The sequence below is a fragment of the Perissodus microlepis genome, chromosome 7, assembly GCF_051167445.1.
Source record: "Perissodus microlepis isolate ML-2025 ecotype Zambia chromosome 7, ASM5116744v1, whole genome shotgun sequence".
NCBI lineage: Eukaryota > Metazoa > Chordata > Actinopteri > Cichliformes > Cichlidae > Perissodus > Perissodus microlepis.
This window is the reverse complement of record NC_140467.1, coordinates 21542199-21563354: the sequence shown is the minus strand read 5'-3', so window position 1 is coordinate 21563354 and position 21156 is coordinate 21542199. Positions and strand designations below refer to the sequence as shown.

General features: G+C 39.5%; 1 protein-coding gene across 17 annotated transcripts in view; it reads right to left on the bottom strand.

The window, feature by feature from the left end:
- The window catches only part of LOC146383036 (pleckstrin homology domain-containing family A member 7-like), a 140289-nt gene that overhangs the window by 21857 nt on the left and 97276 nt on the right, over positions 1–21156 (bottom strand). For 13 of the 17 annotated variants that reach the window (XM_084934130.1, XM_084934132.1, XM_084934134.1 and 10 more), the window contains 5 exons: positions 19858–19962; positions 17285–17357; positions 14327–14427; positions 2424–2605; positions 620–1165 (listed from right to left, as the gene is read on the bottom strand). In XM_084934130.1, coding sequence (XP_084790256.1) covers positions 620–1165; positions 2424–2605; positions 14327–14427; positions 17285–17357; positions 19858–19962 — 1007 coding nt within the window. Of the gene's footprint in view, positions 1–619; positions 1166–2423; positions 2606–10294; positions 14307–14326; positions 14428–17284; positions 17358–19857; positions 19963–21156 lie in introns of those variants that run through there. The other 4 variants (XM_084934133.1, XM_084934147.1, XM_084934143.1 and 1 more) reach the window with 3 other exon arrangements.

The window sequence follows — 21156 nt, the reverse complement described above, 5'->3', positions numbered from 1 at the left end:
ATTGGTTACCCATTAATCTTAGAATTAAGGTTTTAATTATGAGAATTTAGTGTTGATTTTTACGGTTCGCTCTGGGCTCACACCAAAGTACATTTCAGATCTTCTGACACCATATGCTCCTGGTCATAGCCTTAAGCCCTTACCTAAAGCTCTGCTGCCCATCACACAACCTTGGCTGAGCACCAAGGGTAATCAGGCTTTTTCGATCAGGGCACCCACTCTTTGGAACAATCTGAGGAGACGGTTTCAAGGGGAGCTCACTATCATCTTTTAAATCCCTCTTAAAGACATATTCTTCATAAGCAGGCTTTTTCTGTGCCTCCACTTTCACCTTCATAACTGTTTTGTCATCTTCTCCTAGTGATAATTTTTAATGTACTTTAATTTTTCATATCTGTTGCTAATTCACCTGGGTTTTTTTTGTTTTTTTTTTTTAAATTGGCTTTATCTCTCACTTTCATCTCCTTGTGCTGCCAGCATTCCAATACCTTATAAAGTTTCACTTTTATCTGTTCTTAAATTTTTTATTTGTTGTTTGTTTCCTATGTTGTTCTGTGAAGCACTTTGTAACTTTGTTCGAAAAGAAAAAAAAACATTTTTGTATATTGCAATGACCTACCCTTTGTACTCAGCCTTCTGTACTTTGACCCACTGCTCCACCTGCTCAAGGGTACTTCTCCTCTGAGCGTGCTTTTGTGTGTTATTAGCAGGTGGCTCTGGGGCCCTTTGATACGTCCCTGCTGCGATGCCGTTGGGTTCCAGTATGGGGCTGGGTGTGGAGACCAGGCCATTTCTTGTGCAAATGCTGGAGGGCAAAGTCGAAGCGGCTCGTGACGGAGCACGGGACGGCACCCTGGACACAGGCGCTGAAGCCGAAATGTGATCTGGCTGTGGTACGGCAGAGGGTGCGGGATTAGATGGGAGGGAAGTGTGCGTGTCCATTTCTAGGCCAGTGCTTCCTATGGGGGGATCCAACATGATGGTGGCAGGAGAGTCTTTGTGAAAGCTGCAACGTTCCTCTGCGTCACGGTGTATGGGCTCCAGGAGAACCTCATGAATCATCTGTCTTGTTGTCTCAGAATCGAAAGTCTTGGTCTTGTGGTGGCTTACATGGTTTGTCTGTGGGACAGCCTGCTGCGACAACTTCTCCAACTTATCAGCTGGTCTGTGGAGAGTGGAGATGGCAAAAATCAATGAATGCTGTCGTTTTACACTCTTATACCCTTAACAATGTAATTAACAATATCTGTAATTCGAATAGCAGTTTTGTTCCTCAGGCTTTTCGAAGGATTGCAGTGGCTCCTCCTCAATAACAACCAAGTCTGTTTCATTTCATTTCACGGATACCCCGTACACGTTATAAGCCAAAGTTCTAGCATTTTAATCTTCTTTTCTGTTGTAGTGAACTCAATTTGTACTAGATGGTGACTATCACATGAAAGGGAAACTTTTCCTCAGCATCCTTAGCTTTATGAGCAGGCAAAGACCAAAGAAGTCACAAAGCAAACAGATGACACTCAAAGCCTGGTAACCATATCTCTATTTCAACCACATTAATGAAATCCCATGTAAAAAAAAAAAGGCGCTCAGTCAGAAGAAATAGGCCAGTCTCTGGCACACCAAATCATAGTTAGTTTAGTTTTAAAGAGGTGTTCAGACAAGCCCAGGTGATACTGTCCCCGTCAATGGCTCACATCTAAAAATATCAGAATGAATTAGCACTACAGTGAGTGGTTTCTCCTCATTACTGTGGACTGTGCTAAATATAGTGTTGCTAGATGTGCATTCCATCCATTTGCAATGATAATAATTTTTTTTGCATACTGTAGATGAAAGCCTTTAAAAAGTACTTTAAGCATGCAGTCACAGTACTTTTAGTTTAGCTTCTAAAAACACTGGAAACGGGTGAAAAAGAGGTTAAAGAAATTCCCATCTGGAAGCTGTCTTCAGCTACGTTTCCCTTCCGTTATTCACAAACAACTAGTGTAGTCTTGTGGGACTGCCCCCAAAGTAAAAAACAAGATAATGAAAATAAAGAGGTGCCAGCAGCGGGTATCTGAGGTTGCTTGTGAATGATGGACTGATTTGATCTCTGCCCCTCGTAAACATATTAATAATTCATGAAGGAAGCTGCTGTTTGTTAAAAAAAAAAGCACCCACATCAGTAATCAGAATGTATTTTTTTGAATGATACTAATATTACAAACAAATTCACTGCAATCATATTTTGGAGAAGCAAGAGTGGAGCAGGACATTTTTTTAAATTATTCTGTGACTCTTTAGGTATGATATAAGACGATACAGTGCAAAAACAGCATGTCTCAAATTGCGAATGACAACATTCCTATTTAAACTATAGGACTGTATTCAGCTGTGTTACACAGGAAAAGAAAAAAAATGAGATGAATAATGTTAATAATGACCTGATCATTGCATCGCTGTGGTTCTGCATCAGTGTGGCCTGGTTCATGGCCCTAAGCCAGGTGTTCATGTCTTCTTGGGTGTCGGCACTGAAGTAATAGGTTCGCATCCCAGTGTGCTCCGCCTGCGAGCCAATCACAGAGGTCTGCTTGTAAATGTACGAGCGCATACCAGTGTGGCTAGCCTGTAGGAAGAGAAAGGAGGCTGGGTCAAGTAGTGGTCAGAGAGGCACAGACATTACTTGAGAGACAGAGCGCCAGATGGGTTTCAAGTCCGAGAGACAGGGTGATATCATGCTGTCCAACAAGAGAAACAACATCAAGGGCAACATAAGCACTGACCAGTACAGAAAGAGCGAATGAAGGCAATCACACAGCAGAAATACAGAGACAATAACGCCAGCCAGTTACAACCCACAAAGGCACAACCTTCAAGCAATGAGAGGAAAGATACTGTACTATGATGGAAGACAAAAAAACAAAAAGTTAGTGTCAGGGCAAAGATCCCTAACCCCAAATTTTCTTCATGAAATTGTCCCCATTTGAACCTTTTTTTTTCTTCCTACTTCCATTTCCACAACAGTAAAAATACAACAGCTTTTATAAGGTGCTTGACAAGACAGGTCCATAAATCACAGTGGTCTGCAAAGAAAAAGCAGTTGTCTACTCAGTTATTATATTTAGCACTGAAAAATTTAAAATGAATATATCTTTATATACCTTTAAAATTTAAAAGGATATTAGTTCACATTCACTTAATTATTAGATTAGATTAATGTAGCTTCAGTCTAAAGACCAAACAATGAAGTCTGCAGTTGTTCAAATGTAGGTGAGCATTTAACAGCTAGAGAGTTTGATATTTCTCTCAAAAATTACACAGGACAGAAATAGAACCAAAGGTGAATGAATAATTGGCCTCTTTAAAAAAAAAAAAAAAAAAAAAAAAAAAAAAAAAAAGCAGCTAAAAGCACAGCTGTAAGCATGAGTGCTGCTCCGTGCCTCAACCTACACTATAGTAACTCCAAACTTGGTGATATCTCAGCTTGTTCCACTTCCCCAAATTGCCCTAAAATCATTTAATGCATCTCTAAATAATTTGTCTGCAGATATCGCCTACATTTCCCCTTTACTGCGCCCTAGAAAACACATGCAGAATAGTTATGTTCAGCAGGTCTTTCTGTTTGTGTAGGAGGAGACAGCAGTAATACCAGCACTACCACAGTAAGTGCATAAAAGGGAGGATTTTTTTTTTTTTTAGTCAAAGTAAAAATGATTTTTTTTTTCTTTACTCAAAAATCAACATGTTCTTGGCTGCACTGCACTGAGGTCTACTGAGAATACCATCAGAATGGAAGTTAGCATCTCTGCCTCTCCTGCCAAATTCCAAAGTTTTGCTGAACTATGAAACCCAAGGAAAGCCTGGAGATGCTTAAGCCAAGTACTGTTTGATAATTCATCTATAATACACACTCAGAGAATATTTTTGCTAAATAACTAAACATTATGTCACTGATACTGTAATTTGCCAGCAATCGTCAGCAATGGGATAATATAGCATCAAAGAAGCAGACCGGCCTTAAATTCAATGAACAGTGTATCCGTAAGGCAGTTTTTAATTAAAGAAGTCTAAGTGTTTAGTATGTTCAATAAAGATGTCCGTGTAAATGTGGGGTTATTAGAGCTCCTTTTAAGTGAGCTGCACTCCATTGAGCACAGCTCTATAAATGTCCTACTTTTCCCTTTCCTTCCTTTTTTCCTTCCTGCAGTGTTTCAGTAGTTGGGACTGGAAGACAAATGAGAGCACCCACTCAACAACAGATGCATTTTAATTTAAAGTAATTAGCCAGTCCTCCCTGTCCCAATCCACTGTCTGAATAATGAAGGCAGGATAGAGCAGTGTGTACGGTGTGTTGTTGTGGGATCCACAGAATTTCTCAGAGATTTTCTTACTCTGTTTATAATGTGATAAAATGAATATGATTCTTGCATTCTTGTATTACAGCGTGACAGTCGGGAACACACAAAGCATCGCTCCCACGCCGGCTGTTTAATGTACACACTTAACACGCTCATGAATAAAACAGACTGTCAGTCCTGCTGTTATATCCCTGTTAATATAAACTCTAAATAAACCCTGGCAAACAGACGCACACATGCACACACACAACATGTGAACTCACCTCCCCTCTGCACTGCAGCTTAAACAAGCTCATTTCGGCGGCTGCAGCAAAGCACGACAAAAATAACTTGGAATATAATTCTAGTCACTATGCTAAAGTGTGGGCTTGACCCTGATGCTGCTACATATTTGAAGACCGGGGAGGTAACTGCATCCCTCACCTGATGCACACAGGAATCAATAACCTGGCAGCTAAGCAAACACTTTTGTGAGCTTTAGGCAGATGGAAACAAGGGAGGGGTATGGATGGGCTACGCATTGAGGAAACCTTATTTGGACTGTATGGAGGTGAGAGGCTGATAATGGCCTCATCATGAAGGTTACAGATTATGGTTGCTGAGCTAATACATATTATCCTTTGACATATGGGATGATCAATTAAGTAAAACATGTGATAGATGATTTTGTGGGTGACTTTTTCTCATTGTGACAAGAACTAAAAAAAAGTACTATTTTCCGCACTATAAAGTGCACTTAAAATCCTTTAATTAATCCTTTAAAAATCGACCGCGCACGTTATAATTCGGTGTGCCTTATGTATGAATTCTGGTTGTGCTTACTGACCTCGAACTGATTTTATGTTGTACACGGCACTCAAAAGTCTGTCAAAAATGTTTTAGTATGACTTTGGCAAGCTATGAAGCCGCACTGCTTGATGGATTGTCGGAGCAGTAAGGCTACCGTAGTCAGGAGCCTTGCGGAGTGATCAGGTTTCAAATTCCGTTTCAGGTCCCAAAGTCAAACGAACACTGCGGCATCACTGAGAGTTAAAAACTGTCTAAATTCTTTCATCTTTAATAAAATGATCAGTGTTGCTGCTTTACCAGGTGTAACAATTAAGTTTAATATCCAGGCATCCATGAAAACAGGATTTATTAAATTTAACGGAGTTAGAAGTTAGCAGGAAGTTAGCTCGTTAGCTTCCACCTAAACATGATATAGCATGTTCTGACTGAGAGATTTCTGAAAAGATTAAACCGTACAGCTCTGCTATCACTTCCAACATAAATGAAGACAGAAAACTAAACAGCAGTGACGTTTGTAGGGTTATTGAAGTTGGGCTAGCTGGTACATAATGATGTGATACGTGATCGCTAGCGACACAGCTATGTTAGCATAACATAAACTGAAGCTGGAGGATGAACGCCAACTTTTTTTCCACTCAATAAAAGTTAACCTGAGGGTTCCCGATGGTTAGGGACAAATGCAATCGCATGGCAGGATGCTGTAAACGGACCAAACTTCAGTCAGGAGAACAACTGAGATAATCTATCCATGATACGAGGTTATTAATTAAAGTACTGCAACAACATTGGAATAGAGCAGCTGCAAGAGAATTCAACATTAATGAATCAATGGTACGGAAGTGGAGGAAGCAAGAAGAATGAGTTGAGTAACGTTTGACTTATCTGACTGTTTTGTTTCGCTTAATGCGCCTTATAATCTGGTCCGCCTTATGTATGAAAACAGACCCGTTCATCAGCAGTGCACCTCATAATCTGGTGCGCCTTATGGTCCGAAAAATACTATGATTTCCCCCAGACTGGATCATCTAGGACAGCTATCCTGTCCTATCATAACAAGACTCAAAAGTCTCCAAAAGCTAAAATAAAAAATAATATTATCCATTACCAGTGTTGGGGAGTAACGGAATACATGTACCGCCGTTACGTATTTAAAATACAAAATATGAGTAACTGTATTCCGTTACAGTTACCGTTTAAAAAGGTGGTATTCAGAATACAGTTACTTTGTTGAAATAAATGGATTACACTGCGGTACTTTCCTGTTTCATTTTGTCGCGGGTCAGGACTGTTTGGGTTTTGTTTGACAGCTACGTTCTGTTGTTCCAGGCAGCAGCGTTACGGTTGCCATGGTTACAGGGCGACGCTCTCTCTCTCTCTCTCTGCGACTGTGTGTTTCCTGGGTGAGAGAGCGCCTTTTCGTTGTTGTTGTTGTTGTTGTGCTAAGCTAACAGGCAGAATGCTACAAGCATAGCTCTAAAGAATGTAGCATCATGGGCAGTGTAGTCCGTGTTGCAGGGAGAATGGACTGCCATACACGTTATGGGTCTGTGAGCGCGAGGAGGGAGAAAAAGGGGAGTGGAAAGGTACGAGTTGTCATCGAGCAAAAACGGGAGCTGGAAGCATGTAAATATAATAATAACCACTGTAGCCAAGAAGAGAGCCTGACGAGCCCAGCTGTAAGTAAGCTATTAAGACTCGACTGTACACTGTGTTCGTGTTTTCCTCCGAAAACAATAAGTTCCGTTGCAGCAGTCTTTCAACGCCTCTCTCTGTCTCTCGCAAGAAAAGTTGACCCACACAACAAAGTAAAGCTATTTTTCGGCTACGAGCCGACAGGGACCCCGCCGTATTAGTCAGAGGTCCCTTTACTACAGTTCGGAGTCGCGGACCTTCAGTAATAGTAATAAATCACACAGCAATAGTACATTCACGTTGTTGTAAAAAGCATGATAATATATTAAGTATTCCAAAGTATTCAGAATACGTTACTGTCATTGAGTAACGTAACGGAATACGTTACAGAATACATTTTGGGGCATGTATTCTGTATTCTGTAATGGAATACATTTTAAAAGTAACCTTCCCAACACTGTCCATTACTCTTTGAATGGTAATGTTTTTGTATGTCACTGACATTTCTGAGACCAAATAGTATATCAACGAATGGAAAAATAATCAGATTAACCAATAAAGAAAAAATTAAATGGCCACCTTAGCTCATCTTTAGTAAGCTCCTTGTAACTAGTACAAACATCTCAGACCATAGTGTAAAACAGTAAACTGTATAAAACAATATAAATGTGCTATATCCAAGCATTTGTATTCAGTACAGCTGATCTATATGTAAAGAAACAATTAAAAGATGCAGACTACAAAAACAATCCTGCCACCCTTTCACCACAGGTCACATCATTCATTTAAAATGTGCCATCAAAAAATTTTCATGTCTCTACTCATTAAAAAATAAAAAGCACACCAGATTGAAAATATTTTTCTTTTAAGGTCATTGTGTGTCTCTTCACAGCTTCTAGTGCTCCAACTATTTTTAGATTGCTCCCTGGAAGTGTGGCTGTGACCACTTGAACTCATGAATCCGAAATGGCTGCTAGATTTCCTCTATTCAACAAAAGGGGTGGAGAGGCTCATGGTGCCAACTATGGAGAGTAACTATATAGTGTATTGGTTCAGCCAAAAGGATTTTGCCTTTTCAGTATGACGGGACACTTGGTTTGATGATTTGTAGTGAACCTTCATATTCCTCAGGGCATTACAGTAACTACACACGACTCAACAAAGAAGTGGTGGAAGGTGGGAGAAAAAAAAAAGAGCATGCTTCTGTTCACACTTCTACCCTGGCCTCTGGATCTTACCTTAGCAGGGCCTCAGGTCCAACTACGTTTGATATTCTTGGCATAAAAGTAAAAGTCCCTTTAACACAGAAGTCAATGTTTTCTCTCTGCATAAGTTTCATGTCCAAGGTGAAACTGCAAATGTGTATCTGCAAGTGGTCTAAACAACACTTTAACAAATTGATCCAAAATTAGCAGGAGTCCTGGAAGTGGCCCAGACAAATTTTAATCAAGTAATGTTTTTGCTTTTATCAAGCTTTTTATAACATTTCAAATTATGTTTGCTTGTTTCGAAGATGACTTTGCACTTGTTTGCTGCGGTGTTTGGTTAAAAAAATATGTACGTTTGCCATGATGTTACCCAGAAGAAAACCACAGATGTAAACTGTGAAGGGCTCAGCTGGCCTTTCACTGTCAGGACTGGAGATGTGTTAAGGCATTTCAGGGGCCAGGAAACAGTCAGGGAAACTACTTAACAACTACTCATCATAAATGTGAACTCTAGATATGTCCAAAGAACATGCTAAATATCTTGATGAAAGCAACACAGCATCCTCGGGAAGCAGCTGTCAAAACACGCCTGTTCACTCACCGTCAGCACTCTGACAGATGGCCTCTTACAGCTACAATGGGACAGGCTGCTTGATGAGAGAGAGGGGACTGTGCTACTAGTCAGATGTTTAGCCACGTGCAGGAATGCAGAGAGCACAGATGCAGACCAGAGGTTTAGGCACACATTTGTATGGCAGTATGTTGGAGAAAGCAAATTCAGCCTCTAACATAAATGATAGAAACTAAAAAGGCTTAATTTTGTTCATCCTCTGCACACAACTTCTACCCGACCGTACACATTTAAAAGGAGAGAGAACTCCCGTCTCAAATCGCCAGCCTCAAATTTTTCCTCATTTATTGATACATCAGTACTGATGACAAATAATGACACAATGCAACGCACATCACCAGCAGTCTAAATTAACACTGGGAGTCTCTGCCTTTAACGGGAATGCTGAGTGGGTCATTCAGCACTGAGCGCATGACCGATACGCCTACACACCGAGTTCATACACAGCTCAGCCTCTTTTTCTCTCTGTTGCTTGTGTCTGTGTGAGAGTTGGTTTCAGTTTAGGGTGTTTCTGGCAATTTATTTCCTTCACTATGTTGTTCAATTGTGCTTTATTAATTTTTAAAAAATTAAATAAATAGAGCACCATTTTCTCACTACTTGTTTCTGCTTCCAATTCACAGCCACCAATAGCTGCTATCACTTCCTTCCTCTCCATATCTTATCCATTCCTTTCCTCTCTTTATTATAGTTTCCAGTTTGAAACATTTCCTATCCCTTCCTGTTTTCTCTCTCCTTCAGCTTGAAAATATCACTTACCACTTGCACTAACATAAGCTTACAATAGTGCCTGCCCCATTCCTGTGGACAGCCCCCCACAAAAAAAAAAACCAAAAAAAAAAAAAAACCCCCAAAAACACGCACACATGCACTCTCTCTTTGTCTCTCTCTCTCTCTGGCACTATTTAGAGAGTCATTGTGCTCATAAAGATAAGCCTCAGCATCAGCCAGAGCACCACAAAGCTCCTGATAAGGCACATTCTGCGAAACTTGCTACAGCAGAAATTGAATCTACACAAAGAAAAAATCCAAATGAAAAAACAAGAACTTGTGGTGGCTCCGAAATGTCACTGTTTCTGCAAGCAGCATGCCAAATTATTACATTATTCTTTACTTTAAAGATTCCCTAAACAGCAGCTGTTTTAAAGAGAAGAGAGAAAAAATTGCAACGTTTAGGTGACTGAGAGGTTACATAAACTGCATCTAAAGCAAGAGATTTCTTGCAGCTTTTTAAAATGACTTTTTCCGCTTTTTCTCACTGGAACAGCAACTTGAGGTGACATGACTTCCAAATAAAGCTTTTCTCCTTGCCATCAAAAAAGATTGCATGCTGGTACAGTCGATGTAACAGATGGGGCAGAAAGCAAGAAGGGCGCAAAGATGAATGATAAGCTCAAAACCAGATAAGGCAAATACAAAGATTCACACTGCGATAAGAAGTAGGCAAAAGTGAAACAGGAAAAACAACAGAGGGGAATTTAAATAAGAGAACACTGATGGAAAAAAAATGAAAAAGACACAACAACTTCAGCCAAAAGAAGATGTTACTACCAAGACATGCATCAGAAATCAAAAGAATATACAAGGTTGCTGTATATTCTGCCCAGTCTGAATCAAAAGGCCACACCAAAGGCAGACAACATGGATATATAAGGCTTACATCTGGCAAAGTGAGAGAACATGAGAGCATAGAGTACCTATTTATGGGAGGACTGTCACTGGATGGTGCGACACTCTCAGGGCGGGAGGGAAGTCCCAGTCAGGCAGCCAGCCAATGGGAACAAGAGAGGGAAGAGCATTCAGTGAATAGGGGAAGGAGGGGAAAGTAGGGTGGGAACTTGTCGTGGGAACCCGAAGGCACAATTTGTGCAGTCCCAATGGGTATACGTTGATTTAGTAGTCAGCAGATGCACCGTTCAAAAACTGTAGTCCAAATCAAATACCCACCATTATCTAGCACAGGAAGGTAGCGGTCTTCTTTTTGCTTTAAAGTTGTTGTTTTGATGTTGTGATGCATGCAGTGTTTAATGAAGTGGGGCACTCTGCATATGACCGTACATACTGACAGTGGTGCTAAAGACCAACTTAATACCAGGTTGAGTATCAGTGCGTCGGTTTAACCTCATCAGCATCCAGAACAAGTTATGTGCATAGTTCAATGTTTTCAAAAGGGTGAATAACTGTATATACGCCAGAGTGACGTCACACTGTACCTGGGGTGCACTTCCACATCACTGCATCAAGGAACTATTGGAAATCATCACTAGAATATTATAAGCCGATTTAAGGTTGCTGAAAACATCATGAATAAATAAAAAAGCAAGAGAACTTCACCGCTTCCTTTAGGGTTTCCAGATCATGGTAAAAATATTTCATCTGTGAGCCAAACTGATAAGGGAGTTTTAAGACCAATATCAGGACATGTCTGTGAAGGTTCTCAAACCTATATCAGGACAGATATTAGGTGTTTTAAAAGGACGACATATAAGACAATATTTTTGTTCATTTTAGACAGTAAGTTGTAAGTAAGTAGTATCAAGTAATATTTTATTTCAAGGCAACCAGAAAATAATCACGAGAAAGCATTGAACCACAAACTTAACACATTTTCATGTAAATCCATATTAGCTACCTATCTTAATCGTTTCTGGTGATTAAGAACCCTGCAATGTACTTCATATGCTTTTTGTTTTTGCTCACTACTGACTTCTTGGTTTTAAATATATTATTATTGATTATTATTTAACTATATAATTATTACTCTGTACCTTTCACTGTTTGAGAGGCAAAGTGTGAAATGGTTACGGTATCACTGATGTCAACAGACACACAAGAGCCTGTTTTATTAAAAAATATTCACTTTGGCATCTAAAATCTAGGTTTGCTGAAATAACTGTCACGAGGAAGCAAATTATATGTTCCACAGTATCCTAAATTCTGATAATAATGTCAGAATGAGCAACGGTGCATTACAATTAGCAAGTGTCCCCGAGAAACTGTTTTTTCACACCTTATGGCATGTCTAAAAAAATTTAAATTGCAGAGAAACAAAATGACTAAATGGCTCCTGATATGTCTTTTTAACATCTAACTCATGCACTGATTCAGTTTGTCAAGAAAATATTGTAAAGATGGAGAAAAAGTTACAGTAAAATGTGGTTTTACTGGGTTTATCCCCCCACTACAGCACCTGTTGGTTAAGGTGAGACCGGTATGTTTGGATTCCTCCAAAACGACTGACTACAGTGAATGCCTTCGGATAAATAACAAGCGACTTGTTCTGCCCACTGCCTACTGGACGGGCAGTGGAGCACTTAGTCTTACATCTGTTTGGGCTCTTCTATCACAAGGACAAATGCAGAAAATCTTTCCTCAGTGTATTATATTTAGGTTTGGATCTACTGAACTCTTCTCTTGTTTCCATTTTCTGTTTTTATTGATTTCTTTTTGTGTAACCTTTTACATTTTGGGACTATTTTGTTTTGTGATATTGTATTTATTTTTATCAGGCTATGTTGTTTTTAATGTTTTTAAGCTGCAGTGCTACAGTAAACTCCAGTACAGTAAACTTTTGGGATAAAGTATTGTATACATCTTTTTTACTCATCTAGTCTGTCTGAGTTTTAGCATGTGCAATGCAATCATACGTTTTATGGATCTATTCGTTAAATAAAAAATAAAAAATAAAACAAAAATGTTGATTCAAACTTCGCAGTCTTGTTTCCGAGTTCATCTCCATGCGCGCCTAACGCTGCTTCCAGAAATGCCATTTTTAGATTGTTCCTGCGATGTCCTGCTCTGAACATCTGAGCTTGAAAATCTGCAATGTAGGCTCCTCTACTTTGTCAAAATGAAATTTAACTTCAACTTTATTTTGGAGAAATGGGGCACAGGTGCAGGGAGCCAAATCTAGCAAACGATGCAGGTGGTCAGCAAAGACTGTGTTGAAAAAGCCAAAAAACTCACATGGTTTTAGGCACTGCTGTGAAACAGCGCACAACAGTGTGTGGCATCATTTCAGCAGCAAATATCCTCCCTCGGTCTTTGCAGAGCTCGGCACTGACAGTCTGACCCTAGGGGATAAATTCTGCGCTTATACACAGCCTCTGGGCTTGGACATTGTGGTGCTTTCCAGAGAAAACCTCCTGTTTGGTCTCCAACTCTTTTCAAAGCAATGGTCCTTCATTTGAGCTGCATCAGTTTCATTCATTTGACAGAGAAAATTCTGTTTGATCTCCACACAAGTTCAAGATCATCGTGTAAAAAAAGCCAAAATAAAACAAAAAACCTTCAGAGTATCTTCATACTGCAGCCAAACCGGAAGAGATGCAGATTTACTCAAAGAGGAAAGACGAAATCTGCCAAATTTAAATCATGCATGATTTATTTAATTTTATTTATCTATCTATTTTTTATTTTTTATTTTTTTTTTTGGGGGGGGGGGGTGTAAATTACATTTAGTAGGATTCAATTCAGCTGTCAATTCAACATTCAACTAGAAGGTGCTTAACTTCAGTCCAGTTTACAAATTATAAAATGGACCATTAGCCACCTCAATGACTATATTTCAGTGCATAAAGACTAAAAATATATCTCGCTAAAGAACAATTTATGGATCTTTTGCTAATCTCTGGTCACAGGAATGTGTCTTTAACAGCCAAGAAAACATGTTCCTTCCCAGAATAAACCAAAAGTTCAATTAACCATGTTCACAAAAAGCAAATAAAAACCCTGAGCATATACTGTATCTTCTTGCAAATGTGCAATGAAATCCCTCCTGCAGTATAGGACAGTGCGTGCTGTACAGTAATCCAGCCTCTTCATTTTACACATGTTGGGTTTAACTCAGAAACTTCTGCCTCGGGGAACAGAAAAACTTCATGCCATTCCAGACATGCTTGTCTGTCTCAATAAAGACAGACAATCAGTGGTAATAGACATTACTACAACAGCTGGTTAAGTGCTGCACAATGAAGCCGAGTGGTGGCTTCACTAGCAGGTTATTACTGTAGGAAGATAACAGTCTGTGAAAGAGACAGAATTGTATTTCATTTCATTTTCATTTCATTTCAATTTGAGAAGGTCATGATTTAAAATCTAATAAACATTTTAACTGTACACAAATTTAAACTCTGACTTTCTGTTTTCAACCCAAAGACGTGTTACTGCTATGAAGTTTACAATCAGACAAAAAACAGTGTCTGCACACATAGATCACAAACACATGAATAAATATGTTTATAAAGTTATGTTGTATGTTTTCATACAGCAGGTGTTACACAGGCCTTCTGCAGTAAAGCAGTTTTTGTGTTGTTATTTCAAACTGCTGTCGGTGATGATATAGACCACTTCTTGGAAAGTGCTTTAAATAGCAGGGGTTGTTTTATCTCAAGTGGCTCCTGTGGGAATAAAACCCATTATCTATGTCTTCTAAAGCTGGAATACCTTATACATGATGCCTCTTTCAATTTGTGGCCATGTTTAACACTGTCACGGCGGAGCTGAAAAAATAGTCTAATAAATTTCTCTTCCTGACACACCTTAAATTTTAATGTTCAGATCGTTCTGGTGGTTTAATTGGCTAACGGGACATCAGTATATGAGAAACGCCCAGAGGGAATCATTCCAAGTTTTGTTTTTAACCAAGAAAAAGTGCAACTATAAGACAGAAAAAAGATAAACAGCAATCAAAATCTGATAAATACTCTGTATAACAAAAAGAGGCGTACCTTAAAGGCATACTTGCGGTTGATGTGATCCTCGAGTCCCACTGGTGAAATGACATAGCTGGGCAGAGGAATACTGCCCAGGACTGACTCCTCTCTGCTGTCTGGAGATATAGCGAGAAAGAGAGAGAAAAGAACGAGAGAGGGGAGGTCAGCGGGGTAAGGTGGAGGGGGAAAAAAAAGACAGGCAAGAGATATAGAGGAAAGGAAGGAGCGACAGAATAAATATCACTCATCAGCCCACTAATTTCCTCACTGCCAGCCACCAGTATCACAACACTGACAAACACGCACTCGTATGACATCACTCATACCACAGTGTATGCCAAACAGTAAATGACCACTCTGGTATGCCAGTGTCACAGAGTTAAAGCTCCTCTGCTCCAGCTGGCAGCTGGCCGCCTGTCCTCAGCCCCGTCCAGTTTACACGTTGGGATCACAGTCAGCACATGCACACACACACACACAGATTTGTCCTTTGTAAGAACCATCACTGATGCAATACGGCCTTCAACTTTTACCCTTCAAAGAAAAAAAAGTCCCCCAAAACACTTCACAGTGTTTTATAAACAAAAATTCATCACATATTTGTTTTCCACTGAATATTGTAATAGCATGCTAGAATGTGTATGGTAAGGACAGTGTCTCTATGTGCGACGATTACCACATCGTAAAATTTAGCAATAGCATGAAAATGTGTGCGTGTGCATGCAGCACCTGCGTATGTGGGCGGTTTGGCTGAGAGGTGATAAGACGGCGCTGTAGCTAAAGGGGTAATTGGTTAAAAATAATTCAAGGACCTTTGAAGGGGACATTCCCTAAATGGTGGGCAAGATAGTGGTCTTTTTATCTGCTCTGCCACGTCTGTCTCACACACTTTGCGGGGTATGACATACAGTGTACAGCCCCTTGAGGCAAATTTGAGATGCGATATTGGGCTTTAAAAATAAAACTGACTTGACTGAAAACAGACCACAGAAGACATATGAGGGGAAAAAAAGAGGAAGAAACAAAGGGGGCTCGTTCATCAATGATCCCTGCACACAGTCACAGTCATTTGTGAAAACAGTGCGTACAAATATTATCTTGTGTGTGAGTGTGCATAAATTTCGAAGCACTCAGCACCATGTGTGTGTAGATTGCTCCCAAGAAGGACTACTTACAAAATGCAAACGCAGCTCACACAATAAAACTGCTGGAAACGCAAAAGCACAATACCAACTAAATAATCATCTCTAATCTGAGAACTTTATTGGAGAGCACATTTTTAGTGACAGCAAAGCCCTCCAGAGACTGGTGTGCAATCACTAGATTCAGTTTGCTGCAGCCACTCCTTCATCCCAAGTGCCATCAGCTTACTCCAATATTAAAGAAGGACAAAGGCCATGCAGGTGCAAACATAAGACTTACTGATTCTGGATTTTCTGCACTCTCAGATGGGTCTGAATAAAATTGTGCATTTCAGTCTTGTAAGAGTTGTTCATAGGTCGTTCCCACAAATACCACTATTTTCTTTTCTTTTCATGTAAGCAGCAACAAGTCTATTAAAGTAAAGTCAGCTTCCATAGATGGGTAAGGGTTAAAAATACTGAGAAGTTTTAATATTTTATTTTATTCTAATTATAATCTGAATTTCTAGAACTCAGCTTGGCATTTTCAAATTCTTGTTTTCCCATAACCATCGGATCAAAACCCAGAAAGAAAATGACAAAGAAAAGATGTGAGAATCATTTTCAGCAACTGCTAATTCATATTTATATATGCATTTAATTGCGTAATGTTGTTTTAAGGATTCAGTATTTTTATGCAAATATAATGTTGGTATTAAAAAAAACTTACTGTAAAAGCTCTGACATTTATCATCAAAACAAGAAAAGTCCTAATAAAAAACAAAGATAGCAAAGGCGTATTTGACTGTTTGGGTAGGGAAGGGAGGAGATAAGTCGTGTTGAAGAGAGAGATCAAGTGTGCTCATGTTGGGAGGAGAAACCTTTGAACTGAGCGAGAAGACAGAAAAAAGGGAAAAAACAAAAACAACAGAATTGATTTCACCCTCCTGTCGAGGTGAGCAAGCAGAGGAGCGTGTCCCAAATGTTTGGCTACAACCGCGGAGATAAAAATGGTGTGGAGAGATAGATAGCAACAAGCAGGGAATGGTAGACCAATTGTGATGGTGTGTGTGATGTAGAGCATCGGTGTAAGCAGTGTGTACATGTTCACTGGTTGGAACCACATAACAGATATAGAGATTACTGCTCACCTAAAGTGAATTTCTGGCTGCTTTGTCAGCTGCAGTTTACCGAAAACTGTCATAGTCTACTTTGATCTTTGTCCTTTAACCTTTTGCATTGATTGTGGATCTTTCCATCCTCTCATAATAAACTCCCCTCACCGGAATTGTATCATTTTATGCATTTAATTTTTCAATCAATACCAAAGAGAAACATGCAGAGTATAATACAGCCTAATGCAATGGCCATTTTCTCATCTGCATCAAGTTCTACAAAGTTTGGATGAGACACTGCGAGCTACTGAATCAATGATAAGCTACTTCATGAAGGCTGCAGAGGCATGCCAGTTATGATGTGTGATTTCCTTTAATGATGTTTCAATTATTTTGTCTTAAAAGGAATTTTTGAGGATTAACAGATTATAACTTTTCATTTAAACTGCTCCTTCTTACACCCTGCTTGGGCTGGCTGTGCAGTGTCAAAGTACATCGGGTTGGGATAGGATGGAATTTTTTGGCTTGCTCTTCTCCTTTCTTCATAAATGTCAGTTCTGGCATTGTTATGCAAAACACATATTAATGTGAATAATAATTAAAAAAAACAAATATAAAACAAAAAGAAATTGACTAGCAAGACGAACCTGTAGCTCTCTTGACAAATCAAATATTATTGGCACAACAGGGCATTCAGATCCCACACTACTTTCACTTAACATTCCACAAAGACTTACCTTTGTAGTAAAACAGACAGAAATCAGCCAAGACAAACCATTTCCTCTTCCAAAGACGCATCCCAGAGCTGTCCTGAAAAAGAAAGAGAGGTAAAGAGTTTAAGTGAAGAATGCATAAATAATAAGACGAGAAGTACCACTAACTGGAGAAGATAACAAGCAAGACTAGAGAGCTCTTAAATAAGAAGAGAGAGGAGGTAATGAGAAAGGAAGGAAGAGCCTGAGGAATAAGGATGCAGAAAGGGGAAGTGAGGGACAGTAGTAAGGTGGGTACATGCAAAGGAAAAGAGAGAAGACAGAGGGGGAAGGGAGTGATCATTTGTCCTCATTCGCTGGCTCACTGAGTCTGCCATGAGTGCTTTACTGCCCATTTTGTCTTTTATGTCCTTTGGCTGAAAATAGGTCCATTTGAAGAGCTGAGCAGATACAGCAGTGGCTGAAGATGTATGATGCTACGACCATATAATACAAGCATGTGAGTGGATGAAAGCCATAAACTGCATTATGTCAGTCTGGCCATGATAGTGGACATCTGTGCATCAGTGTGTATAATTATTTATAGCAATGTGCTAATATTTATGTGCACCAAAATAGGATTCAAATTGTGTGCATTCATGCACCCCAGAGCATTTTAAAGGGTTTCTTTCTAATTAAAATATAATGTAATTGCAGTAAATAGATCGTGTGCACAGTTGCGAGTGTGCTACTGTCTGTGTGACTGTGTGGGCATGCCTCTTTGTGTGGTCATTAAAATATTGCTTCATAGTAACATCACTCACTGTTTGTCTTGTATGGAGTCCAAGAATCTCCCAGTGGGATGATGCCAACAACAGATATTTTAAGTATAACTTCAAATAAACAAGTAGTCTCTAGTAACAGGCTGTCTGTGATTAACAGCAGGCGTTCTACATTGCCAAAGCAAAGGAAATAAATCAAGAAAAATATCAAACTGGGTTACTGAAGGAAATGTTAGAGAATCATGCTGGATTAAGGGATTGCTGACTAAAAGAAAGCACAGTACCAGTAGTCTCATAAATACTTATACGTATATAAGTAGGGATGGGTACCGGTATCCGGTGCCATGATGGCACCGGTTCTGACATAAACGGTAGTAACCAGACCGAAAAGCAGCGCACATTTCGGTGCTTTATTTCGGTGCTTTTTTTTCCTGAGCTGTGATACACTTTAGATTCTAGCCAATCATTTTACGTTTCCGAGGATAGTAGGCGGGTCCAGGTACGTACGTTCTTTTAGAGCAGAGCTACAGATTAAAAATGCCCAAGGAGGACCGGTCAAATGTATGGCTGTACTTCACAGCAAAATATGCAAACTCAGCAGCCTGCAACAAGTGCTTTAAGCTGATACTGTGATACTGTCAAAGGAGGTAACACCTCAAATCCGATGAAACACCTGGCGACGCATAGCGTTTTTTTTAAAAGCCGAGAAATGCGCCGTATTCGATAGCTTGCTGCGAGACCTCACTCCGTGCACATCTACTGCGGGTGGGTTGCCAGTTATCGGACCCGGAGCAACATCCCCCAAAAACCCGAAGAATAGAGTCCTGGCCCCTAGCCCTGCCAGTGTAGCAGAAATGATGACGGATGATGATGGCAGCAGCAGCCGGTCTTCTCTGCGTGAGTAGCGTAATGTTGTTCGTGTGTAATTTACGTTGAGTAAGCTAACCACGTTATTACATTAATGCATGTAAGGTGAACTAGCAAACATCATCATAGCTACGTGCGGCTGTCTTCTTGTTTGATGGCAGATACTCCCTTCACCCTGGCCAAAAAGGCTAAAATGACCAAAGAAAAAGTGGAAAGCAGTTAAACATGAGAGGTTTTTGGATAAAGTTTGTGTTTTTTCCATTGTTTAAGCACTGCTTCCAGCCAAGAGTGATACCATATATGCCCCATAGCTGCAGAAAAGGCTAACATTGTTATCTTTTTACAAAAAAACAGCTGAACATGAGAGGTTTTTGGACAAAGTGTGTGTTCTCCATTCTTTAAGCACCGGTTTGAGCACCGTTTAAGCACCGGCACCGTTTCAAAAGTACCGGTTTGGCACCGGTATCGGATAAAACCTAAACGATACCCATCCCTATATATAAGTATACGACAATTATTTGCTCCATAACTACTATTATCAGGCTAATTGCAACTTTTTTCAGCATGACAGTATTTCATTAAATGTCTGCAGGCTGTTTAAGAAACTAGCCAAAAAGCTATATGTTTTATATATTTATAGACATAAAAGTTAAAAGCTATATATCTATAGCTGAATTTAGATTTCAGAGAAAAAAGAAAGACATTTTATATAAAACGTATTTGGTTACTTTAAAATAATAATTGCCGAATAAGTGAACAAAAGTATTATCTAATGTGCTAAACACCTTTTTACACTATTATGTACACTTTTCACATTTATTTTCATTTTTAAATCTTAAACTATCACAAAGTTGTCATATTCAGGCGTAAAAAAGCAAATCAAGCAAACCCAGTTCAAACTTTATCAACATTAGTCTTGATGTGACTGTATGTAAGTTACAATTGGTGTTTCCGTTTGAGTGTCCCAACCTGTTTGTACAGCCATCCGCGGACCACCACAGGGACGTTGGGATTCCTCTTGATGGACTGCTCTCTCTTCCCAAAGCTGTGCACCTTGCCACTGGACCGGGAGCCCTGTAAAAGACAGAAAGAATATAGAGAGATTTTATGTGACATGCGTTAAGTTAACAGTTCATCGGTATATTTTAATACAACTTCTGGAGCCTTACTGCAGATTTTTCTCTGTGTAAAACCACTTGCTGAAGGCTGACAGCCTATTTTACAGGAAGCGATAACTGCAGCAAACAGGGGTGAGTCTAAAGGGGGCAATGACCACATTAATTTCAAGGCTTTTGTAATATTTTTTCAAAGTAAATGTGAAAAAAAAATACAATATTGTGTTAATTAAATTAACATTTAAAAATATAAGAATAAAAGCTTTTTTCATAAGCCAGTAAAAATGTTCACTGGCCATTAAACTCTGAGCCACTGACCTGAGGGTTAACTTAATATTTTAATTTATTCTTTAGATTACGTTAAAATCTTATATTGTGCAAAAGTCTTGCGCGATCCATAATTTCTCTAGATTTTACATAATAGCGCCCAGACTTTCACCTAGCTTGTTTTTTTGCTCTCTGGTTTTATGAAGGCGTTTCAAAGCTGCTCTTTGGACACAGACTAAGTTTAGCAGCAGACAACTTGAGTAAGCAAGCTTGAATGTGATCATTAGCCATTACTGTTAATTTATTGGGAAAACGTAAATGGCGAGAATTACCAACAGTTTTAAGCACAGTGCCTGAGCTGTGGAGTTCACTCCTACAGCAGCATTTCACTGACCTTATTAATCATCAGAAATGTTCACAACAAAGTGCCACATCCCCAATTAGGGCGCATTTAAATTTCAATTTTGCATTTTATATAAGAACATTAGCAGTGCAATGAAATCATGTTTTTCATGCTTTGAAGTCAGCAAGAATGCAAGCATCAATTTCTGTCTGGCTTTTTTGGTGTGCACAACCTGTACCTTATTTGATGCAAACTCATATATATAGTGTAGCAAGCCTGTAAATGAATGCATCTCCACGCTGCTTTCCCATTACTCCTGGTTTTCTTAAATGCCGCGTAGGGGCGTTACTATTCATGATTGCATCATCCAGGCATCCTAGACGGGGGATACCAATACGATCACCCATCATTCGGCAGTCGGTCAGGATTCAACCAGGAATCCATCATGGCCCTGTTGCTGATGAGGTGGCCATTTTAAGTGGCTGTATCTTAGCTGCTGCAGCTCATCGGTACCATTCATCTACTGTGCTAAATTAGCTTGGT